The 26982-nt window shown below is 38.1% G+C and overlaps 1 protein-coding gene across 1 annotated transcript in view; it reads right to left on the bottom strand.

Annotated features, from left to right (window-relative positions):
- The window catches only part of LOC131430499 (nephrin), a 422669-nt gene that overhangs the window by 356107 nt on the left and 39580 nt on the right, over nt 1-26982 (bottom strand). The window contains exon 2 of the mRNA XM_058595533.1: nt 5380-6483. Within this exon, the coding sequence (XP_058451516.1) occupies nt 5380-5524 (145 nt within the window). The 5' untranslated portion in view covers nt 5525-6483. The remainder of the gene's footprint in view (nt 1-5379; nt 6484-26982) is intronic.

Below are 26982 nucleotides of genomic sequence, written 5' to 3'. Positions count from 1 at the left end.
AAATACGAGGTTAAGAAAACGCGATTGGTGATTGGAAATCGTGCTAACTTGTCTTAGACCGTGGAATGCTAGCCCATCTAGGAATACTTGGTTAGCATAAGTCATTGTTGCGGTCGTTGGGTTAAGATAAGCATAACCGTACTCGGATGAGGTCCATATGAGACCAGGTTGATTGAAGTCACCAAGAATTATGATGACGTCATTATCCTTAGCCTGAGAAGATACTCGTTCGACAGCATCGAGAAGTATTTGCATAATGCATAATGCTTTTCGAGGGGAAATGTACACTGCTCCAATGTAATAATACTTCATTGGCGCTGAAATCTTAGCCCAAACAGACTCAGTTGCAGAACAATCCAGGATGACCTCGCTTGAAGTAAGTGTGGCTGAAACAGCGATCAATACTCCACCACCACGACTGCGTAAGCTATTATTAAAGTTGCGATCCATTCGATAACATTTTGGTAGTACATCCTCAAATTGTAAATTTCAGGTACTGAATTGGGACGACAACGCTGAAAATGTGAGGAAGTAGTATTGGAATTAGCAGTGCCGCACAAGTTGTACTCGCCTGTGACGGGGGCAATGATGCCCTCGCCAAAATTGTGAGAATGCATTTTGTGGTAAATAACTGCTTCTTCGTCCAAGTCAGATGTTAATGTTTCACCTGGAAAGGCGCAAACAGCTAAGCGTGGTTCATCATCTGGCTGGTAGAACGTGCGGACGGCTTCATTTCCAACAGAGGTAATAAGCTGGAACACAGGACGATGGATTGTTGAGTTTGTCAAAGTAGTTGAGAGGTACTCGCCTGTGATGGGAACCAGATGGTTCCCACCGTCCGACAAAGAGCGCATTGATTCTAAGTCAGGATCAGCATTGGTGTTCCTTGAGGTGATGTTATCTTCGGAGTAAGATTTGGAAATTTTGAGACCGAATAATCTTCAAATTCACGGAACATAATTCCTTCAGGCCAAGTTGAAGGATCTAATGCAGTTGATTTTAATGCTGGATCTAGCCCAACTTTAAATGAGATGTAGCTCATGTTGCTAGTGTCAGCACCCTTAGCAACCAACTTAACAACGTCCGGATCCTGAACCATGGAGAGATTAGCACGAACCATCGAAGAAATTTCGTCATTAGACACATCAGGGCGAATCCTCGAAAGATAGAGCCAAAATTTGCTAGTCGGTTTAACACTAGGAACAGAAACAACGTTTGCTCCCACTTGTTTTGAGCCAGACTGGCACTCTATTGTTTGCTTATCTAAATCGGGTCCACGGGGACGTTTAGCAGCACGGCGAGGAACAATTTTAGGCCAGCGCGTAGAAAGTGTAGTATCTGGTTTCGCTAACTGTTTCAGTTCAGTTTGCAGATTATTTATAGCAGCCGTTAGCAATGTTAGGGGTGACTTTTCATCGGCAATTTGAGTTATAGAACGGAGATGCGAGTTCTCAAATATGCCAGCACAGTTATCACACATCCAAAACAAGTTTCTACGGTGCGATGTAAAATAACCCATAAGTGCGCGCGAAACACCAGAGCATGTCATATGGAATAAACATCCACAGTATCCTCGACAAACAACAGAATCAATACCGGTGATTACTTGGCTGCATTTGGAACAATTCTTTTCCATGTTGTTCTTCACCACAGACTCTGACAAGTAGCAGAGAGCAAGATGATTGCTAGAGATGATTGTTATTGTTTAGATGTTTGCACACAATGAGCACTTCAATGTCGGCAGACAAACGCCACAGAATAATCAAAATCACGATGAAATCCGTAACTGAATGATTGTGAATGTTTTGAATAGATGAAGAGACGATAGTTAGGTAATGAGCGCACTACGATTTTGAATCGATTCAACAATATAACAGACTAAAATTCGTTGAAAACTGGAGCTTTAAAAATAACTAGCCAAAACTCAGCAGTGCTGGCAGAACATATGAAGACTATAGAAACATTTTGAATACATTAGATATGACTTTACGGGGGGTGGATGTAACAAGTGGCTTTAAAAAGGGGGGTGTGATGTTTGAAACGGCACAATTCCGAAACTATTGAACACAATTGCCACCAAAGTTGGCACAGATACTTCTTGCTCTTTTGAGAAGGTCATGAGGATATTTTAATGGGGGGAGGGAGCGTAGCAAGTGTGCTTAACAGGGAGGGTCATGAAAAAATTTGTTTAATTTGACGAGAATCGATACTTTATTTTGACCATAGAAACAGTTTGCATATATTAGATATGATTATATGAGTGGTGGATGTAGCAAGTGCCTTTAAAAAGGGGGGGGGGGGGGGGTCTAATGTTTGTAATGTAATAACTCCGGAACTAATTAACGGATTGCTATCAAACTTGGTACAGATACTTCTTGCTCTTAAGAGATGCTCATAAGGGTATTTTTGTGGAGGAGGGAGCGTAGCAAGTGTCCTTAACAAGGGGGGTCATGAAAAAATGTGTCTAATTTGACGAGAATTGATACTTTCTTCGCGTTTCGCCTTCGGCTCGTCAGTGCTTAAAGCAGTTCAAGTAGAACTGCCATCTCCGCCTAGCAGTCCAACTTGAACCGCTAAGCAGATGCAAAGTCCACACTATTTATGTGACCCTTTAAGAAGAACACTAGGTGCCATATCCTATCTGACGTCTCGGGCGTAAACGAACGACGACTGGCTACTGGTCGCCGCAGAGTTTGAACATTAGGGGTTTTTTGTTTTGTGCAAAAAAGCACATATTTTGTTTCAACTTTCTTTGCGAGAATTGATACTTTTTGAAAACCATAGAAACATTTTGCATTCCGTAGGTATGATTATATGGGGGTTGGATGCATAATTCCAAAACTACTGAACGTATTGCAATCAAACTTGGCATAGGTACATTTTGCTCTTCAGAGATGATCATAGGACATTCTCAGGGGAGAGAGTGGGTAGCAAGCGTTCTTAATTTGAGGAGGCCATGTCGAAATTTATTTTATTTAAAGAGAATTGATACTTTTTAAAACCATACACACATTTTGAAAAAACTCAAGTATGGTTTCAAAGGATATTTGTGGGGGGTGGATATAATGAGTGCCTCTAAAAAAGGAAGTTTAATGTGACGTTTATAGAATTTTCCATAAAACGATACTTCTTGCTGAGTACAGATATTATTGGCGCTTCAGATGATCATAAGAGTGTTTTTAAGAAGAGAGTGGGAACGGATGGATAAAGTAAGGGTCTCATCCAAGGGAAGAGCAAAGTTCAAATTGTTAATATAATCGAACGTAACTCCAAAACAACTCAAACTCACCACACCTAACTAGGTTGGATATTTTAAGGTGGGGAGAGTGGGGGGAAGGGGGGGGGGGCAAAGAGCTAAGTTCCATAACAACTCAGTAAATTATCGCCAAACTTGGCACAGGTACTTTTTACTATTCAGAGGTGGTCACGACAAGCTTATGAATACCTGACAAAGTGTATTGTAACATTTTCTTATTCGTCGTCAAACAAGATCAGGGGGGTGGGCGGATTCAGACTAGGAGAAGGGGATCTTGAAAATCAATTTTCTTCTTGAATTTTTTATAAAATAAGAGAGGGGCAAGAATGTCAAGATTGTGCTAGATAGTATTGCTATCGTTAATTTGAATTAAGTAGTACTGCTATTGTTAATTTTAATGCATTAATCGATACTTTTTGAAGAGCACAGATACTTCGTACACTACTAAGAGGTGGTCATAAGGGTTATCATGGAGGAGAGCTGTAATAAGTTCACTAATAAAAGCGGAGTTCAATATAAAATAAAGAAATAAATAAATAAATAATAAATAAAGAAATAAATAAAATAAATAAAATAAATACTAAAAAGTAGTATATTCGTTTCAAAACTCGAAGCTTTCACCGTAAAAAAGTAGTATTGTCTACGCTTCAGTAAAAAGGCGCATACTCTTTCTGAAACTATATGACAGAAGCTTTCCAATGCATATTTGGTAGTGGTAAATCACGTAAATAATCATCACGTTACGCCGTCGGTTAGCAAATGACAATTATCACAAAAAATGTAGAGATAGGTATTTTTTTAGGTAATTTTTTTTTGAGTATTCAATCAATTTTGTACAACTTTTTCTTGTACACCATTACTGTACAAATGACGGTTTTCGAGTTAATCGGGTTTGCTTTTGTTATTTTCTGGAGTCGCACAGTATTATTAACAGTTTAAAGAGTTTCCATTTACAAGGTAAATATTGTAATGTGGACTCATACCCTTTTCAGCGTTGATTGATTACCGACTCTTAATTTACTTTCTAAACGGTCAAATACAAAATTTCAGTTTTAACCAAATTAATGAATCGCCAGAATACTACCAGTCATCTTTCGCTTGGTACATTGGAACATCTGAGTGCATTTGCAGTTTCTTACGGGGGAAACGACAAATTCGTTCATTTTACCAAACAAAGAGCTCACGACTATTCAGATCCCGTCTTTTTCAACTTGTCCCATTTAAGATAATAATATAATTTACAGTGAAACCCTTCGCTTGGACCATTGCGATAACGAACAGCAGCATCATCATCATCATCATCATCTTCATCATCCGTCCCGTGAATATTCCTTCTGAATGCAACTTGTTCCGAAGCGGAGTGACGAGACAACTACAGCGCAAAAGGAACGCGACAGAAATTAAGAAATAATAATAACTATACAGCAAGGATATGAACGAGTATCTTCGTTCTTCATTTCCTCCCTACCTACCTTATTCAAGTACGAACAGCGAGGGCAAAAAAAAGAAAATGTTGGATTTAGATGGTCCCTAAAAGCAACCCGCGGAGCAGTGCCATGCGGCGATGGAAGCGAGAAACCGGACTGAATGATGTAACACAGATCCTACCGGGCTGCTGTCGGGATGCCTTTCTTTTCAGTCGGACGCAGCAGGCTTCCTTTTTTTTTCGTTCTGTTTTGTGAGTCTGATGTGTACTGCTGGATCTTGAATCTCGTTTTGTTTTTTTCTTTTTTTTTGAGTAGTTTCAGGTCACTGACCTAGACACAGTAGGCCGATAGAGCAAGTTGGCATTTAGATCATAATGAAACTTGACACGGCATGACGTGTGAAAAGAGGACGTGACACTAGGTTGATTGGATGAAGATGAGGGTTAAAAACGGAAAGCAAGTTCGTGCAATCAGTGTTCTAACACACAGTCTTCTTAATATGGGGCACTGCTTTCTCGAAGAAGGATCGCATCCTCAACGATGAAAAAAAAGAACAGACTCTCGATAAATCCCCGACCAAGTTAACTAGCGAACAGCATATTCGACAGTGAGTAAGAGCTACTCATTTTTTTCTGTTCTGCCTCTCTGCCCTAATCCAATTACAGTAACACAAAGTTGTCCGAAAACGAAACTTACCATTCTCATCGCCAATGACGGAACTGGCTTCCACAAGAGCACTGCCTTGGGCACTCCCCCGGCTGACATCGCCCAGTTCCAGCATTCCAACTAGACAAACGATGTACCATAAATAATAATTCTGCTTTGTCACGTATCTCGCCATTATGCTTTCTTCACGTGACTCAGAATGGCAGATTTCTGCTTCTTTACTAGCGCACTTTTTTTTTCTTTTCTTTCTTCTTCTTATACACAAACACACTTTCTTACCGAACGATGTGAACAAAAATGAACACAAACAACGACGGAAATCACATTCACAACGACTTCAGCAATGATTTAATGTGATGCTTTCTTTCTCTGACCCCTCGGCATAGAACTCGGAAAGGTCCCAGCGACCTTGGGGTTTTGCGCCTAGGGTTAGAGGCTTTGTTTTTCTTATCCAGCCGAAAATTAATGGTATTTTTTCTTACGTTTTCTCACCGCCACTGTTAGCGAACACATTTCCGTGCAATTTTCATTTGTACCTCGATTGCGTTTGTCGCTGCGGGTTTTCCGTTCCGGATCCGTCGTCCGCTCACGATTCGATCGAAATGCGGCTTTTCTTGAATGCGTAAAAGAAGATATTTATAAATCTACCTCACTTTAGGATGGGAAAACTTTGTTTCCAGGATAGATTGGCAGCACAATCACATAGCAACGGATCCATTAGGAGTTTTCCTTTTTTTTCGCTCTTTCTCTCTCTCTCTAAAACATATCCCGGGAAACACTAGGCAAACCTTTCGGGTGCGCTTCAAACCGAACCCGAAAAGGTCCCGCAAATCCTTCCAATCCTCCACGGTTGATTAGGGCTCCATTAGGGTTCGGTATATTTTTGCTACTGGGTTCTACACGTATACTTTTTTCTTCTTATTTTGAATATTCATTCACCAGAGTTCCAAGTTGGTCTCCACTTCCACTTCTTCCACCGCCGACGGATGTAAAATGCGGCGACACCCGATTTATGCGTCGTGGTTGATTAAACTGAATCTCTTCCCGTTGTGGTTCGCCTGGTTTAGACGGGGGGGGCACCGAAATCCGTTTCCGAAATGGAGAATATGCAAGATCCTTCCGAGAGTTGTTTATCTGAAATTGACGATAAAGAAAATGGTGTTAGGAGTTTGGGCGGAATTCGATTGGAAGGGTTTTTTCTTTCGTGTGTGCGGTGATAGTGTATTGCTGATTGAATTGATACTGGAGTGAATGACGCATTTAATATGCGACTACCGGGAAGTCATTTCTGGTGGGTTCGTCTACTGGTATCTGAAATATTGGCTTTAAGATTTAAGGATGTACATGTTTGGAAAAGGGAGCAGGTTCGTTCGGAACCATACGGGAATATTATAATAACAAAGATTTCAATTATTTGAAAATTTGTATACTGTCAATATAAGCTAGACAACGAAGGAGTTCTAATGTATGGGAATAATGAAAGTGAGTGAAATATGTTGTTATAACAAATCTACTAAGTTGAAGTTCCGTGCGTTTTCAAATAACTAATGATTTCATAACCGAATCAGGTACAAATCCAGCTTCAGTTCCAGTTTTCGAACTTCAGAATTCAGTTCCTGAATCCTACTCCGCAATCCAGTTTCAGTTTTCCAATTTAGTACCAGAATCCACGTCCAAGGTTTAATTCCAGTTCCCGTATGTAGGTTTATAATTCAGGTCGAGAATCCAGTTCCAAATCCCGAAAAATTCAATACAGTTTCAGAATTCAGGCCCTGAGTTCAGCTCATGAAACCAATTCCAATTCTCGAATTTAGATCCAGAATTTAATATCAGAATTTTGCTCCCGTTACCCAATTTAGCTCCAGAATCTAGTACTAGAATTCAAATCTAGAATCCAGCTCATGAATCATACTCCAAATTCCTGTTCCAAGTCTTGAATTCAGTTCCAATATCCAACTTCTGAATTTCGTTCCCATTTCCAAATTTAGTTCCATAATCCAAGCCCAGAATCCAGTTCCTGAATTCAGCTTAAGAAGCTAGATCCAAACTTCAATTCCAGTTCCCCAATGCAGGTCCAAAGTTTAGGTTCAGAATCCTAATGCAGAATTTGGAAACTAAAAGCTAAACCCGAATACTCGAACTATTATTCAAAGCCAGAACTCCAGGTCTTGAATTCTGTTCTAGCTTCAAAATTAACATCCGGAAGGCAATCCCGATCAGATAGCAATGACAAAATTATAACAACTGGAGTAATAATGTTTATTGTTTATTGGAGCAGGGAAAAACCCCCTTTTGAGTTGACCAACTATTAGTACTTACTCAAAAGGGCGCAAAACCTCCTCATCTTTTAGTACCAACAGATAATACAAAATCCAAATGATACACTTTTACTTAAAGGTAATACGAGGTATACTTTACATACAAACATTAACTACACTGCACTTAAACAAAATTAAATTACATACGAAGGTTCTTAAATACATTCAATAATAGGTCAAATTTTAAAAAAGGCAATAAATAAACGTTTGAGAGTGACACGAGATAGATTAAAATCAAATATTGTATAACACCGATTAAATATGCGAGCCATACTAGACAGGGGTTCATTCTTCGCGTAATTTGTTCTAGAAAACTGGATGACGAGGAAAGAGTTGCTCCGGAGAGTTCTGCATCGGATGTTTATCTCCATTTGTCCAAGACAGTCTCTATGACCAAGTATCAAATCGGAAATAAACATTGCTTCAGAGACGTTGCGTCCATCGCTAAGTAGCTCAAGTCCAATTAGGATACATCTGTGTTCATATGTAGGAAGATTATAAGGGTCTCTCCAAGGCAGCTGACGTAGAGCAAATCGGACAAATTTATGCTGCACAGCTTCGATTCGTTGTACTCCATTACGGTAATAAGGTGACCAGACTACTGCCGAGAACTCAAGTACAGAGCGAACCAGGGCAATATATAATGCTTTAAAGCAATGGATGTTTTTGAACGACTTCGTCATTCGGAAGATAAAACCGAGTTGCTTGGATGCCTTAGAGACGATGTACGATATATGCTCAAAAAAAGTTAATTTACTATCAAGTATGACACCAAGATCTTTGATGCAGCTTACTCTATGTAGCTCAACACCGAGAAGCGAATAGTTGAACATTATTGGATTTCGTTTACGGTTAAAGCTTATTATGGAACACTTTGATGCGTTCAGTACCATTCTGTTGACCTGACACCAGTTTCCGAAAAATATCAAGTTGTTCCTGAAGAAACTTAGCATCGTTTTGGCAGGACACGTTGAAGAATAATTTGAAGTCATCTGCGTATGAGAGCTTAGAGCATTTCAACGAGAGATTGACGTCATTAATGTAAATTAGAAACAGAAGAGGTCCTAGGTGACTTCCTTGTGGTACGCCAGATGTGATAGCAAAGGACTGAGAAGTGATGTCTCCGATTTTTACCGACATTTCGCCGCCAATAAGGTACGACTTTATCCAGTCAAGGAACCTTCCCTGGAAACCGATGCGCTCAAGTTTTGCTAGTGCAATTCTATGATTAATCTTGTCAAATGCAGCTGATAAATCAGTATAAATAGCATCTATTTGATGACCTTTTCCCATTTCACGGATGATAAATGATGTATAACGTACTAAATTTGTATTCGTTGAGCCCCTAGGAACAAATCCATGTTGATCGGCTGCAGCGAAACATAAAACATAAGAATAAAACATCATAACTGGTTTTGTTATTATATAGTTATCATAACTTTTAACTTTCAACTGTTTTTCATTTGTTAAATATCTCAGAATAACACAAATTGTTATACATATCAACTGTTGATATACTTGTGTTATGATTTTGTTATGTTATTCTGATCCGGATTTTTGAATTTAATTCCCCAATTCATTTCTAGATCGTCAGATTCACACCCGAATCCATTTTCGGATCATAAAGAATAAACTAAATGGTAGTCTGGACTTACCATGTTGCTTCTCGCATACGAGGTAAATGGCCTCAACGATGTTCAACTTTGATGTAACAATATGATAATTTAACAATATGTTTCAAAGAAGAGTTAATGAGCTGAATTCATCTGAATTTCGGATCTGAATTCTGAAACTTGATTTTAGAACTGAACTCGGGAACTCGGTTCTGGAGTTGGACTTATTTATTCAGAAATTGGAACCGGAAACCTGAATTTAGAAACTGCATTCTGGATTTCTGGAATTGGAACTAGATTCTCGACCTGAATTCTGGAACTGAATTTGAAAATGGATCCATAAGCTATATTCTGAAATTAAGTAAACAAGAGCAAGATTCTGGAATTGAATTCCGCAACTATGAATCAGGAACTGGATTCTGGACATGAATTTTAGAATTGTATTCTAATATTGAATTCAGAAACAAAATTCTAAAGTCAGTTTCTGGAATTGAGGATTTTGGAACTGGTTTATAAACTGAACTCTGGGCTTGAAATTTGAATTTAGTAATTGAAACTGGATTCCCGACCAGAGCTCGGTAATTGGATTCTGGAATCAACATCGAAAACGATAGCAAAATTCTGGAGTTGGATTCTGCTACTGTGACTTAAGGTGAGATGTAGCGGAATTCGCGCGTAGCGTTTTTGATCAATTATTCAAAAACTAGACCGATTTTCGAAAAACTAAAAACCACTTAAGTTTTCGCAATTAAATTTATCACAACTAAGTATTCTTAGAATTTCGAAATTGCCGCATTGCCGAGCCGTAATTGGTTTTTGAAATGTATAAACGGTTACTGTTCCGTTCCACGGGGATGGTGTCAGAATTGAAAAGTAGTGTTTGTAGCAGAATTTCACAAGGAATCTGAAAATGTAACTAGAAATCATAAAACTTTAGCCAAAATAACCGAAATTTGAAAAAGTTAACATAAACCGAAAACCGCATTTTTTTATTTCCTGCGCGCTGCATTATTGTATTGAGATGGAGTGAGAAATGCGCGGTTGGCATGGTGGCATTTTATCGTGAGAAAAAATTACATATCAAATAATGACACGAATTGAGAGTTGAATACATTAAAATGGGTATTGTAAGGAATCGTTTATTTTCTAAGTAACTGTCGTTTATAATGCTAGTGATACCCAAATCTCTTGAGTTAAATACATTGATGTTACTGAAGCAATAATGCATGGCTGTGTAATAATAGGTGTTTCTTCAGATTGTACTGTCAAAGATACCGAAAATACTTGAATGTTTTCTTGTCTTCAATTGTTCTTTTGAATGAGAATCCAAGCTTGCTTCTAAACTCAGGCATATACATGGTAAGCAAGTTAGGCAATGCAAACACATATAACCTCATGTTAGTCAATCATAATTACTCATGATTCATAGTTCTAGTATAATAGTAATTAATAACAATAACGATTGAAATAGGATATATTTAAAGTGTGAAAGATTCAAAAATCCATTACGAATCAATGAGTCTTTTTTACAAGCCAACAAAACGAATGGTAAGCCCACTGTGCTCAATCACTGAAAATATTCCTGGTTTCTATGTGTCGGTTTTTCTTGTTATGCTTTGTGCGGTGATTCGGTCAACTCAAGCGGTTAAAAGTTTTTGAGACTACATTTCACCTTAAGTGTTGGATTCTGGATCTGAAACTGGTTTCTAAAGTTTGGGAACAGGAACTGGACTCTGGACCTGAATTCTAGATCTGAATTTTGGAACCGACTGGGAAAACATGAACAAAATGAAGGTGACAAGCTGCTTGATCGGAGAAATAGGTATAAAGCGAGAGGACTAGTGTTTGATGGACAGAGAAGATGTTTGGATGTAAGGTATCGGTCGGGTGACGGTGTCTGTTTCGAGTTTTAGAGTGGCAAAAACAAGATCAGAGTGGCGAAATGGTAGCGCGTATGCACGGAATGCATAAGAACGCAGGTTCGAGTCCTGTCTCTGAGCGTATCTTTTCCAAAAATTCATCTTTTCTGTTAGTTTTTCTTTCACTTGGCTTCTCCAATATATATTTTTGCTCAGTCATTGCAAAAAATGAACAAAATGTTTAAGCTGGATTTTGGAAATGAATTCGGGAACAAAATAAAAAAAACCAGAGTGAAATTTTGACGTTAGAATCTGAAAAAATACTCTGGAATTGGAAATGGATTCTTGAGCTGAATTCATGAACCTGAATTTAGGAACTTGAGCTGGATTCCGGCCCAAAGCTCAGTTATTGGATTCTGGAATTAATTTCGAATACAAGAGCTAAATTCTGTAATTGGATTCAGCAACAGGGACTCAGGAAATGGATTCTGGACCTGAATTCTGGAATTGGATTCTAAAATTGCTCTGATTTCGAGAACTGAAATTGGGTTCTGGAGTTAGATTAATGAACTGGATTTAGGACCTGAGTTTTGGAACTTATTTCGAAAGCATGCGCAAAATTCTGTAGCTGGCTTCTGGGACTGAATGCGAGATCAGTAGCTGGATTTTTAAACTAAATTTTGAACCTGAATTTAAGAACTGATGCTGGAATCTGGAGCACAGTTCGGAAACTGGATTCTGGAATTAAATTCTAAAACAAGAGCAAAATTCTGGAGTTCAATTCCGCAACTAGGACTCAGGAACTGGATAGTGGACCTGAATTTTAGAATAGGATTCCAATATTGAATTCGGAAACGGAAACAAAATTCTGAAGTTAAATTCTGGGATTAAGGTATTCAGGAGCTGGATATAAATTCTGGAGTAATATTCTGAACCTGAAATCTGAAACGAGAATTGGAATTGGATTCATGAACTGAATTCTGGACCTGAGTTTTGGACCTGACTTCTGGAACTGATTTCGAAAACATGGAAAAAATTAACCTGGAACTGAATTCGGGAACTAAATACGAAAACTGGAGCAAAAATCTGGCATTAGATTCTGGAACTAAACTCGTAAATTGGAACTGAATTCCAGACCTGAACTCTGGAACTAGATTCTGAAACTGAATTGGGAAAGTGGAACTTGATTAAGAGACTGAATTCTGAACTCTGGTCCCGGATTCTGCACCGGAGTTTAGAACTGGATTCAAGAACTGTATTCTGGACTTGAATTCTGAAATTGATTTCGAAAACAAATGAATTCGGGAACTGGAATTTGACTCAGGATAACATTTGGGAAGCTGAAATCCAACGAATCTTTCGATCAATTGAAAATCGATTTATGTATCAAATAAAGGTCTTGATTACTGCAATAATTGAACCACTTTTTTTTTGTTTCAATTATAGAGGTTTTAACTCTAAGGTCATTCGCCTCTTCTTGGCCAGAATTCGGGAACTGGATTCTTTAATAAAAAACGAAAACTTAATAAAAATTCTGGAGTTGGATTCTGCATCTAGGATTTTTTGGATCTGAACTCTGGCCTGCATTCGGAAACTAGAATCGAACTCTGGATCGGGATTCTGAAGCTGATTTTGGGAACTGGCCTTAGATTCAAAAATTAAACTCGGAAACGGAAGTGGATTCCCAAATTAAATTCGGAAACGGAAACAAAATTCCAAAGTCTAATTTTTCCTGAGAAATTCAAGAGCTAGAACTGAGCTCTGAACTGGGATATTAATTCTGGAGCATTATTCTGAACTTGAGTTCTGGAATTGAATTCTGAAACTGTATTCTAGAATCCGGAAATTGGAAATTGGAATTAGATCCTTTAGCTGAGCTCTGAAGCTGGAATCAGAAACTAAACTCCGGGCCTTAAATTTGAACCTACTTAGGGGAACTGGAATGGAACTCTGGGCATGGATTCTGGAATTTAATTCATGAACTGAATTTTAGACTTGAATTTTAGATCTCAATTTTAATCTCAAACCTTAACTTTTGTACCGACTTCGAAAACATGAACAAAATTTTTAAACTGGATTCTGGAATTGAATTCGGGAACTAAATACGAAAACCGGAGCGAAATTTTGACGTTCGACTCAAGAATCAAACTCGGGATTTGGGACTGGATTCATGAGCCGCATTCAGGACCTGAATTCTAACACTCCATTCTGAAATTGAAACAGGATTCTTGAGCTGAATTCATAAACCTGAATTTAGGAACTGAAGTTGAATTCCGTGCCAAAGTTCAGTAAATGGATTCTGGAATTAATTTCGGAAACGAAAGTAAAATTCTGTAATTGGATTCTGCAACAAGAACTCAGGAAATAGATTATGGACCGGAATTCTGGCCTGTATTCTGGAACTGGAATGAAACGCTTGGTCTGTATTCTAAAACTGATTCTGGAACCTGAACTGGATTCTAAAGTTGAAACTAGGAACTGGATTCTAAATTTCAGGGATTGGAACTGGACTCTGGATTCTTAAGCTGGATTCTGGAAGTAAAGAGATAAATACGAAATCCTGAGAAAATTTTGGTCATTGAATTCTGGAACCGAAAACGGGAATTGAAACTGGATTTATGAGCTGAATTCATGAACCTGAATTTAGTAACTGAAGCTGGATTCCAGAACAAAGTTCAGAATTCTGAAATTAAATTCGAAAATGAAAACAATTTTTTGTATTTTGATTTTTGCAACTAACTGGATTCTGGACCTAAATTCTGGCCTATATTCGGTACTGCATTCGAACTCTGGGTCTGGATTCTGGAACTGATTTTGGGAACTGGAGCTAAATTTGTAGACTTCAATACTGGAATTGGATTCTTAAATTAAATTCGGAAACGAATTCCAAATTCTGAAGACAAGTTCTGAAATTGAGAAATTCAGAAACTATAACTGAACTCTGAACTTGGGTTTTGGATCTGAATTCTGGAGCTGAGTTCTAGGCATGAATTCTGGAACTTTATTCTAAACTTGGATTCTGGAATTGAATTCGGAAACAAGAACAAAATTCTAGAGCTGGATTCTAGAACTGAATTCTGGAACAGGAAATATGTACCTCGATTCAGGAACTGAATTTCGAGCCAAAATTTGGGATCTGAATTCTGGAACTTTATTCTGTGCCTATATTCTGTACTCGGACATGAAATCTGGAACTGAATCGCAAATCTTGAATTGAATTTCGTAACTGAATTCAGAATTTTGGAACTGGATCTGAATATTGGTTTTGTATTCTGAATCTATAATATAGAATTGAAATCTGGACACGGATTTTGAAACTGATTTCTAATACAGAAACAGAATTCAGGACTTAGGTTATGTAACTGAATTTTGAACAGGAATTCATGATTCTGGAACTGAAAGTAGGAGCTGGAATTGAATTCAGTGTATGTATTCTGGCCCTAGATTATGGAATCGGATCTTTAGAATTTAATTCTGAATTCAGAATCTGCATCGCTCAACCTTAATTTCAGAACAAAAGTATGATCCTGAATTATTTTCGTAGTTCTGGTCCAGAAATCAGTTCCATGACTCAGATTTAGAATCCGATTCGGGAGCTGTACTCGGAACCTAAATTCTGGACCTTTGAAGAATTTTGAATTGAATCCAGAACCAGAATTTTGAAACCGAATTCTGGATTCTGTAATTGAGTTCCGGATCTGAATTTCAGTTCGAAAATTTAGGTCCGGAACTCAGGTTCAGAACTTAGGTTCAGAACTCAGGTTCAGAACTTAGATTCAGAACTTAGGTTCAGAACTTAGGTTCAGAACTCTGGTTCAGAATTCAGTTTTAAATTATTGTTTGAGAATTTCTAATTATATCTCTTTTATTGTTAGAAAAGTCTGCTGCTGGATTCTTAATTTAAATTTAAATTCTGGGACTGATTGTCGGAACGAGAACTTCATTCTAGAGCTACATTCTGAAACTGTATTTTGAGGCTAAATTCTAACATCGAACGTTAATTATGAAGGTGAAACGGAAATCTACAATTGAATTTTGGTACTAAGTTCTGACACCGGATTTAGGATCGGAATTTTGATCACGAATTTTTGGAATAAATTTTGCCACTGAACACCGGGTTTGATTTTCGGAACTGAACTTTGAATCACAAGTTTAGAGCTGAATTCTGAATAACTTCTAGAATTTAGGTTCTGAATCCAGATTGAGAATTCAGCTCCAGCTACACAGTTCTAGAGCTTATCTCTGGACCTGAATATGGGAATTGAAATTGAGTTCTGGACCTGGATTCTGAACTGGAACATAATTTTCGAGCTGGATTTTGCCACCGAGTTCCAAACACGGACCGACCGAAATAAAGTGCCGTGGCTTTAACGTTCTGCTCAATCAACAGCACAAGCCAATGTAACCAAGCGATGTAACTAACAAAACATCTAATTACCGAAATATCAACAATGCGTGGGAGATGTGCATAATTTTTCCTGATTGAGTCGATTCTGTTTCCAACAACTATTTTTCAATGGATAGGAAGTCTACTTATTAAAGAAGTTTTGCAGTTCTCGATTGTGAGATTTGATTTTCTGTGGTAGCTAAAGCTTGCCATAAATTCAGGAAAGTACTTATCTACAGAACCCCAACATTAATCGAATCCTTCCATGCATTATTATTATTATTATTATTATTATTATTATTATTATTTTAAGGTCTAAGAGCAATAGCGAAAGAGGTTGAGGAAAAGTTTGAATTCGCTCGGTTTACAGTCAAAACAAATCTTCTGGATCCATTAAAACTCGCTCAAGCAACTGAAATCATTTTAGCATACGAACCCAGAGCTAATAAAAGTCATTATCATTGACTCGAAATCGACGAAAATAACGAAAAATTAATGTCACTCTCAGCTTCGCTTGCAAACTATGAGAACGAAATCCATGTCCAGTAAACGACAGGAGCGGAATAGTAGTTTCAATATTGTGTTCTTTCTTTCATTTGCCCTTTCAGTCATTTGCGGTTTTCAGTGAAAATCCCATAGTATGCAGTGTCGGAGATTCAACCGAAGCTGTGAGATTCGAAAATGACAGAAAAAGGTTTCACAATGACTTTTACCTGTTGGTGCTCAAATCTGTAGTAGTTTTGGTTTCCAAAGAGGTTCTGGCGTGTAATTACTTCGAGTTGTCATATTTTAGTCACTCTTTATAGTCAAGCATCACAGATTTTCAATACATCGATGAAAGAATGAGAATTGAAATTCTGCTGATGCTCCCTGAAGACGTTAGTTTGTTTTCGCTTTTTTGCCTTTCTCATATAGAAAGGTTATTCAATCACTGTGAAAACCGACTTTTGAACCGAGGCCCGGAGGGCCGAGTGTCATATACTATTTGACTCAGTTCGTCGAGTACGCAAATGTCTGTGTGTGTATGTGAGTGTGTATGTGCGTATGTGTGTATGTAACGTTTTTTTTGCACTAACTTTTCTCGGAGGTCCCATAAAAAATTCCTGAATATTATTTTGATCCAACTTCTGGTTCGGGAGTTATGGGGTAAAATGCGCAAAAAAATGAAAATATGTGTTCTAACTTTTCTCATAGATGGCGCGACCGATTTTCACAAACTTAGTTTTTATCAGTAAACGGTCAAACAAACCGATTTCGGTTATTCTTTTAAAAATCGAAGAAAATTATTTTGAAGAATACCACAGTATTATATATAATAGTATGATTGATATGAGAAAGGCATCATTACACCACTAGGTGGATTAAAACAGGTTTTTCATAGAGGAAAGAGTGAGTTGGCAATTATAATCTCTCATTTTTTCACTGAGAAACGAAAATCGTCGTCTCTTACGTCATTTACGAAAGAGACAGTAAAATATTGAAAATGAGGCTATTGGAATGGTTTCTTTCATTGCGAATGCATGCCAATTTTAATCTCTGATACCACAGAAAAAGATCACAGAATTTAATTTGCCAAACATGTTTATCGGGAGAACGGTGGAGAAAAAATTAATTAATACTTGTGATACATGGGTAAGATTCAATACAAGTTCATATCAACCATGCAAGAGCCAAGTTGGGCTTCATTTTCCGGGATTTGAGCTTATTTTAGGCTCGATACTGCCGGGTGAAGCTCGAACCGGAGACAAAAAAGGGTAGAAACTGTTTGAATTTATTCCATCCATCCATCACCATGAGTATTTCATTACACCTTCGCAAAATTTCCAAACGATATCGGCATACCAATGTTACAAGAATTAATTTCTGGTGAAACGATTTCATTAATAAACCAAACTGCCAGCCATGGTAAACAATAATACGGCCATGAATTGAAGCAATTCTGAATCAGCAAATCACAGCCAGCACACTCGACGATTCACTGGAATTAATTTACCCAAACAGTTCGCTTTATCTGGATTTATAAATAATTTGGGCAATCATGTGGAAATACACGTGCCAATTAAAAACAAACAAAGTCTGGTTTATCAGCTTTTAAACAACGCTAATTCGAGACCGCTCGATTACACCCCGATTTCTCTATCGCTATCATTAAGTAATAATTAGCGAGTTTGGTAGATATCGGTTGACATAATCATAAGCGGATCAGTTTAAATTTCAATCCGATTAAAATGCATACTTCATTAATAAGTTATTCCGACCGTCCGCGACCTCGACGAACTTTAAAGCACAGCACCGGGTGGATATGCAAATATGAAAGCTGATTATTAGTATCAATATTCAATTGGCAGCCTGATCCACTGATCCATTATTGCTCTTTAATCCAAACATAATCCCAAATCGATAGAAACAAAATGCACTTATCGGCTTCGGTTGTCCTAGCAACCGGTTCGATTATCGCAGAAACTTTTTGTTGAATTACAGTCCTACTCGCGGCCCCGGCCGGCACAACGCTGAATCAGATGTCAGTCAGATTTGGTCTTTATTACCGATCGAAGGAGGCGATGCTTTTGGTTGACTTTTCGTGGTTGTTCGTGTTAGGCTATCTGTTTCCATGGTCAAAGTCCAAGTCAAAGTCCTGGCGTTACATTCCTTTTGTGGAATTTGGCCTTTCTGTTTCAACAAACTTCGCAGCCGATTCTTAGTGTAGAGAATCATTGCATGGCTAGTACTATGGATCCTACTGACACTATGAATCCTTCCAGGTCGGGGCTTGAACATACGACAACTGGCTTGTAAGACCAGCGTCATATGCATTGAATCGCCAACCCGGGACGATTCCATGGTGCTGTTATCTATTGAGCAAGCGAGTAAATAACGGAAAAAGTAAAGATTGAAACCAAATAACTTTCCATCGGTCAAATTTAGAATTGTCAAATTTAAGGACGTGCTAAAAATGACCATTAAAATGTCACAGCCTAAGAACTTGGTTTTGTGCTGAAGGCGGATTGCGACACCACGAAGCTATCGTCAGTAATCAATATCAGTAATTTGCATTGGCCTATAAATCAAAAAAACCTTTTTTAATCCTCCCAGTTGTGCAATGCTGCCTTTCTCACTTATATTTTCAAAAACATCACTAGAAGATTCCGTCAAGATTTTTTTTTCAAACTAGAGTAAAATCAAAAGTTTTTCTTTGGTACAAACTACACCACCTTTTCAATGTGTAGTTATGTCAAGTGATTATAGATTCAAATGTGGCAACCCAGCACGCTGTACAAAATTAAATAAAGCACGCTGTGTGCCAGGCGGTGCCGTTGCCTAGAAAGGAATGCATAGTTGAACTTGTGTTTCAACTGTTTGCACTCAGTTAACGAAAAAATACCGCTAGCATTTACTAGTAGGGATGTCGTAATATCGATCGATTAATTGAGTAATCGATTAATAACCCAGATAAACGAGTAATATTTAATCGATTAGCTTAAAACTAATATTCTATTATTGAGCTAATCGAATAATTAAAAAAATCCCATAGTAACAATCGAATGAATATATACATCAGAGCAAATGATTCGATGCTTAGTAGCTAACAAAGTCAACAAGTTTTCTTGGCAATTCCGTTGTGGAAATCAATAATCAATGTAAAAAACTTAATCAAGAGAATACCGGCAAACAACAAACAGCAAAAAATAGCTAATTGGATTTTCAACCGCGCTTGAGACTGAATTAGGGCCATCTTTAGCAAAATATACGGCTATTTGTTTATTTATGGCGGGTGTGCTTTCTGAAAACTGAATTGATATACAACAGATGAGCTTTCAGATTGCAGATATATGGCTATAAGCATTTTCGGTGTTCATAAAAGGCTATTTTGATGCCATTATTAGTGCTTACTGGTTACCTAACTTTGCTTCTGCCGTTTTCCGATAGGTGGCTGTACCGGCTGAGGCTGGTCAAAATACATAGATGATAATGCCTTTAAAGTGAGTGTGTACAGTGCCTAACGAATTGTCATCGCCGTTTCAGTGACAGTTGTTCTTGTTTTCGTATTATTCACGCTCGCGAATGTCTGTTTATGTGCTCAATTCTCGCCATTTGCGGAAAGTTTTACTTTTCTGTTACAATTCGAAAAAAAAAAAATGCAGCTGAAGCGCATCGAATGCTATCAGAAACTTACGGTGATGGAGCTCTGAGTAAAAGAACGTATCGGGAGTGGTTTCAACGTTTTAATAATGATGATTTCGATGTCGAAGACAAACATGGTGGTGGAAGAGAAAAAACCTTCAAAGATGAACAACTAGAAGCATTGCTTGATGAAGATTCGTGCCAAATCCAAGAAGAGCTTGCCGAATCGTTGGGAGTGAGTCAGAAAGCCATTTCAAAACGTCTCAATGCCCTGGCCATGATTCAGAAAGAAGAAAACTGGGTGCCGTACGAGTTGAAACCGAGGGACATCGAGCGCCGTCTATTTGTATGTGAGCAACTGCTTCAATGACAAAATCGTAAGGGGTTTTTACATCGAATCGTAACCGGTGATGAAAAGTGAGTTCGATACGATAATCCTAAACGCAGAAAATCATGGGGAAAGCCCGGGCATGCTGCTTCGTCGAAGGCAAAACCGAATATTCACAGCGCCAAGATTATGATTTGTATTTGGTGGGCGGTGTGATTTACTACGAGCTCTTAAAACCGGGTAAAACTATCACAGGAGATCGCTACCGAACGCAACTGATGCGCCTTAATCGCGCGCTAAAAGAAAAGCGGCCACAATATCAAGAGCGACTTGACAAAGTCATCCTCCAACACGACAATGCTCGGCCTCACGTCGCAAAGGTGGCCAAAAAGTACCTGGAAACGCTGAAATGAGAAGTCTTGCTCCACCCGCTGTATTCCCCAGATGTCGCCCCTTCTGACTTCCACCTATTCCGTTCGATGGCGCACGGCCTGACAGATCAACATTTTCAATCCTTCGAAGAGTTGGAAAAATGGATTGCTTCATGGATAGCGTCAAAAGAGTACTCCTTTTTTCGAGCCGGGATCCGAAAATTGCCGGAAAGATTGGAGAAACTTTTCGCTAGCGACGGACAATACTTTGAATAATACATCTGTAAGCACTTTTTCGCAATGAAGCTTTTTAATTTTGGAAAAAACGGCGGAAGCAAAGTTGTATACTTGATAGGTAGTCTTTCTGGATTAAACGCCTGGAAAATAATGTATCCGTTATTTTAAATAGGAGAAGTACAATTGTAGTTCAACAAAACGGGTGTAAACACTATAATCTTTCATTTGTTAATATGATAAGTATCTAACGGGAAAACAGATTGAAAAACTGACATATGAACACAATGATGTGATGAAAACCGCAAAAATGTTACCGCAGAGACGAGACTCTCTTGGGACTGGACTTGGACTTTTTCTTCATGTGTTTTCATATGCAGGGTAGTTTAATTGGTAAAACAATTTCCCCGGTTAGGAGTTAGCTACGGGTTCGAGTCCCGTCTCTGCGGTAACATTTTCGCGGTTTTTATCACATCATTGTGTTCATATGTCAGTTTTCCAATCTGTTTTCCCGTTAGATACTGATCATATTAAAAACTAGCTCAAGACGGCTCTACGTCTTAACAAAGACTAAAACAAATCTTTCATTTGTTTTTATTTGTTCAATTCAAATGACGATATTAAAACAATTGTACGATTCGTCGAAATTTTTCTTTCGGTGAAATGGTATTAGGAAGAATTGCGTTCGGCGAAATGACCTCTCCGACGAAAAGACCCGTTCGGCAAAATGCCATTCGACGAAATGTCATTCGGCAAAACGGCATTCGGTGAAATGGCTTTCGACGAAATGAAATGACCCTGACCCACCGAAACATATGACGGATACGGATTAAAGGACTATTCACACATTTCAGTTCCGTGACGGTTCAGTGAAAGTGCCTTCAGTGCGCCGTCAGTGTTCTTTTTTTATCGGTACCCTTCCGTTCCGTTTCCGTGCTGTTTCCGTTCCGGCACAGCCAATGCAATGACATACCGACTTCAGTGAAAATGAAAAATATCGGTGACGACGAATTTGAGTTTGCCGGACGGACGCGACACTGACGGCGAGCTGCAGTGCAACGGCACTGTGCTGGATAGGTGTGAATGCGCGCAAAGAAAACGAATGAAATAATATCAGTATCCGTTCACGGTGTTGTGCCGGCACTGAACCGGACCGGATATGTGTGAATAGTCCTTAAATCGTCAATTTTCAGTGTCTATCTAACATATCTTTAAGGGGTTACACAGCTGTAGAAAAAAATAGAAGGAGTTTTTTGGGGAATTATTTTGGGATCCAAAAAATTGAGTAATCCGATATTTGTATAAAGCACTTTTTTCAATATGTATATTTAAGTACAAATAAAAGATTAGTTTTAAAAATTGAAAAACAAAATGGCGGCTTGGTGGCATTTCCGCGAAAGTGCTGCATTTTGACGGCCGAAAACATAAGTCAACATAAATCTTGACCAACCGATTCAAAAATTTTACATTATTTTCTCGATAGTTATCTCCACAAAGGTATGTAGGGGTTTTATAATTATTTGATTGTCTGTAAAACGGCAACCCTTTGAAAAGAAAACCGCATTTTTTCATCATAAAACTGTTCATAAAAAAATATTCACAATTTTCAAAAACCCCCACGTACCTCTGCGAAGATAACTATCGAGAATATTCTGTGAAATTTTTTAATCGATTGGTCGAGATTTACTTGACTTATGTTTCCAGCCGTCAAAATACAGTACATTCGCGGAAATGTCGCCAAGCCGCCATTTTGTTTTTCAATTTTTAAAACTAATCTTTTTTTTGTACTTAAATATACGTATTAAAAAGTGCTTTATACAAAATTCGAATTACTCCATTTTTTGGATCTCAAAATAATTCCTCTAAAAAGTCCTTCTCTTTTTTTTCTACAGTGGTGAAACCCCTTAAGATCTCGGAAACCGATTTTTACTATACCAAATGTTTCAGATATGTCAATGTTTTTTTTTGTTTATTTACCTTTTTTAATATATATAAAAAATAGATATAGAACTCGCTCAAACTTTAGAAAAAAATTTCGAGGCCCGGAGGGCCGAATGTCATATACCAATCGATTCAGCTGACGAACTGAGCAAATGTCCGTGTGTGTGTGTGTGTGTGTGTGTGTGTGTGTGTGTGTGTGTGTGTGTGTGTGTGTGTGTGTGTGTGTGTGTGTGTGTGTGTGTGTGTGTGTGTGTGTGTGTGTGTGTGTGTGTGTGTGTGTGTGTGTGTAAGTGTGTGTGTGTGTGTAAGTGTGTGTGCGTAAGTGTGTGTGTAAGTGTGTGTGTGTAAGTGTGTGTGTCTGGATGTGTGTTGTCAACTAAGAGGTCGAGATCTCAGAGATGGTTGGACCGATTTTAATCAAACTAGTCGCAAACGAAAGGTCTCTCCGTAATTGAATTGTTTTGAGATCGGATGTTTACTTTTTGAGTTATACGAAGATTCATGTTATTTTTTTTTTTGTTTTTTGACAGTATCTGTCACACTTGACCTTGAAAACAGAATATGTTTCTATACTTGGATTCCACACGGTAATAGCTATCCAGCAAGCCATAGATTGTTAAAATCCGTCCATTTTCAACGGAGATATCGACATTTTTGTATATGCGACTTTTCCCCCTATTCCAGTAGTAGGAGTTTTGAGCGCTGTATGACAAAGCAATGCTTGGGAGCAACGTGAAACACGATTTTTTATACTGTTACATACAATTGTTTTTAAGTACCAAAAAGACTATGTACAGCATCCTTTTTCATGACATTTTGCCTCGGACCAATTTTAGCACGGCTCGTTTTTGGCAACATAATCGTTCGAGTATGACATATAACTAGATGATGGCAGCATTTTCAAGTTGAAAGTAATTTCATAATTATTTTGATTTAAACTACTTACAGTAATAAATGCTGGAAGAACATGGCACCCATATACCATTCGACTCAGTTCGTCGAGATCAGCCAATGCGTGTGTGACAAATAATTGCACTTAATTTTTTTCGGAGATGACTACAAACTCTACAAACTCAGATTCATATGAAAAGTCGTATACTCCCAAACAAGGTTCCTGGATTATGTTTGGTTCCGACCTCTGGTTCCGGAACTACAGGATGATATGTGAAACGAAATTAAAACTGTGTAACTAATGTTTCTCGTAGATGGCTGAACCGATATAAGATTCAAATGAAAAGTTTTAAGATTCTATAAAGCATCTTGTTTTTCAGTCAGATCCAACTTCTGGTTTCGGATATACAGGGTGATTAGTAAAAAATGTCTATTTCACATAAATTAATCAGGTTTATCGGGTTAGCAGATTTAGATTGTCGATAACCAAATAAACTTATTTCATTTTTGGTTGTATTGGCACTCAAAAAATTAATTCTCACTACGATTCCTCAAAGATGCCTACATTGATTTTCAAACATTTTGAAACAAATGTAAACTATACAGCTATCCAGGTGAATTTGTCTGACTTCGGCTACACCGAATTTAGAGTTCCGATTCCAGTATCGAATCGTTTCTCAAAGCTCAATCGTTTTTTCAAAAAAAGCCAAAACGAATTTCAGAAACAAACGTTCAATTTAAAATAAATCCAATTTTATCCAATTCTGACTTCCGATTCTGGAGTTATAGGATGATAAATTTTTTAAATTCAAACCGATATAGAAGATGACAATCCCGAAAAGCTTTAAAGTTGGACTCAAAAATATTGCAATTTATTCGTCATATGGCCTTACGAATCATTTTAGGTTATGCTAGTTCCTGAAGTACCGTGAATAATGACGAAAAACTCTAAAGTGGAACTTACTTCGATATCTTATGTAATGTTTAATCGATTGTCACACGTTAAGATTAAAATTCGATACGATTGGCAGAATCGAAATTACAGGGTAATGAGTAATTAAAATCTCAAATTGCCGCTTAAAACGACCGTCATTAAAAAATGTCATGAGAACTAAAACACCCAAGAAAATTTATGCAAAAAACACATGCGGATTAATAAAAAAAGGTATCATCACACTGCTATGTGGATCAAACACTTTTTTTTTAGATAACACTAGCTCTTTACGTTTCGTGCATTTCTTAAACGAAACAAGAGAACCGCATAAAAAACCGAGAAAGAATTCGCATACAAAAGACACATTAAAAACTCACATAAAAAGAGACTTGTGTGTATCTGTTCTTGTATGTGCCGACTTTATAAAACGGGGCTACTTTCGGAAAACCTTAGGGCATATTCAGTAGAGTTCTAGTTGCATGCATTATGTCAGTTTTAAAATTTAAACCAGGATATTATAACAAGAAAAACTGGCAGCCCCAGTAATGTTTTACTCATGCTTCAAATATAGAACAAAAATAGAACGGCAGTCAGTTTTAAATTTGATAGAAGAACTGTTCGAATAAATAAAGCTAAAACGCTTTGCTGGGGGTACGTTTGTTCCAGTTTCAGTTCTATCAAAGATCTCCCATATAAAACTTTTGACTACTGAATTGGTTCTAAGTTTGTCGAGTTTCATGTCTGAATATCTTGAAAACGATTACTTCTAGGAGACTCTAGTCTATTTTTAGAAGAGGTACTAGTTCAATTTACGGCTAATTTTAGTTCGCATTGCTATCTTGAAACAAAAAGTCAGACTTGATCCAAATTGGTCTTGTGTGCCGTCTTTCAAGTTTGATCCAAATTGGAATATGCAAAGCCTGATGTTTTGTTAATCACTTCCTGAATTGTTATTATAGAAACATGATTCTGGAACCGGTAGTCGGAATCGGGGAGGAAAAATATAGCGAACAAAATAAACAATGAGAACAGAAATTTGCCGAAAGAAACATGACTAGCATGTTCTCACGTAGGCATACAACTCCCTCGTCTCGTGTGTCTTTATTGCTCGTAGGACCACTTTAATCAGTTTGGATGAACCACCAAATTGCAAATGGAGTAGAAAATTATGTAAGTCGCATCTCACTTGTCTCGTTTGTATGTCATCCTTCATTCCGGCAATCATCATAGAATTCATCACAGAAGTAAGTAAAAAAAGGAATTTAAGCACTCCGAAATTCTCCTTACTTTACAAATCTTCAGTTTGCAGTCATCAACGAGAATCGTTAGCCGTAAAAATTAGCACTCCAATCATATTTCACATAAATTTCAAAATTTTACGATTCAAGCCATCTCAGAAGGGTATGCACACACTTTTCTCCGGAGTATAAAACCGGTAGCATTGCTTACTTTCCGGATCATAAACCAAGTGCTTCACACGGAGAAAACCTAGGGGAGAGAGGGGTGTAAATTCGATATTTAACATTCGCAGTACGTTGCATGAAGGCTGCGTAAATATTGTTTATCGCTGCCACCTTTGGATCTCGGCCAGAAAGCTTTCCAGAAGTGGGTGGGAGGAGACAGCAAACCGCTTCTCGAGTTCGGCTAGATTTTCTAGTGGGGAAGTGGTTATCGCGAACGAAGCTTTATTATTATATTAAGATAATTATGAGAAATGAAAATATTTTCATTTACAATTTGTGGCAACCGGAGGGGCGGGGGGAGAATGAATTTCGTTCCGGTCCAGTGTGCTTGCTAATGCTCTTTCCGACGGAAATGATTCGGTTACTGTTCGGTACTGGAGCTTCCTGTTCACTCCGAGCCGCCCACTCCCGATAGAAGCTTATTATGCATTTTCGCTGCCCGGAGAATAATTTATAATTTCCCCGCACCACGTAGTGCTGCAAGGACCGAGTTTAGCTAGCCAGCACGGCAGGCAGGATAATGCGATGTAGTGAGGCTAGTGTTGGAAAAAAGAACCCCTTTTGCTCAGTATACGACCGGCAAGTGCAAGACTAGCAAAAACTGACTACGAATGAACTAACCTGGGTTAAAGTGGCGAACGGTACAAATGAAATATAAACTAGATTTTTTATTATACTACCTTCCCGACAGAGAGCCCCAACACTATAATCACGGTTTTTAAGGGGTGAAATGAAAACTAACTAACTAATTTCGGTATTTGATTTATGAAGATTGGATGGTTCGGAATGGGAACTTCAAATACCAATTGTAATACATAAATTAGCACACAAATTTCATGTTTACATGCCATCTAGCGCTTCAATTCGATTGCGCTCAAAGTCGAGGAGTTACAAGTCCGCCCAGGAACGGTCTCACAGCTCTCATCACCGAGAGAACCGTGACAGAATAAATAATTAATTCTATAAATGTAAATTACTTGATGAGAATTCCATTATCACTGCCATATTTTCTGGTTCCTTGTGGCTGCCAGGTACAACCCACTGGCGTGCGAATGAACACATTCTTCTCGCCAACGTCGAAATCCTTTCCCCTTTTTCATGTGCCCTTACCAGATACCATGCGCTAGGGGCCTTTCCCATTTTAGGGGGGAAGAGGAATGGGGCTGTGGTGT

The sequence above is a fragment of the Malaya genurostris genome, chromosome 2 (genome assembly GCF_030247185.1).
Source record: "Malaya genurostris strain Urasoe2022 chromosome 2, Malgen_1.1, whole genome shotgun sequence".
Taxonomy (NCBI): Eukaryota; Metazoa; Arthropoda; class Insecta; order Diptera; family Culicidae; genus Malaya; species Malaya genurostris.
The sequence above is the reverse complement of the archived record's forward strand: the minus strand, read 5'-3'. Positions and strand labels throughout refer to the sequence as shown.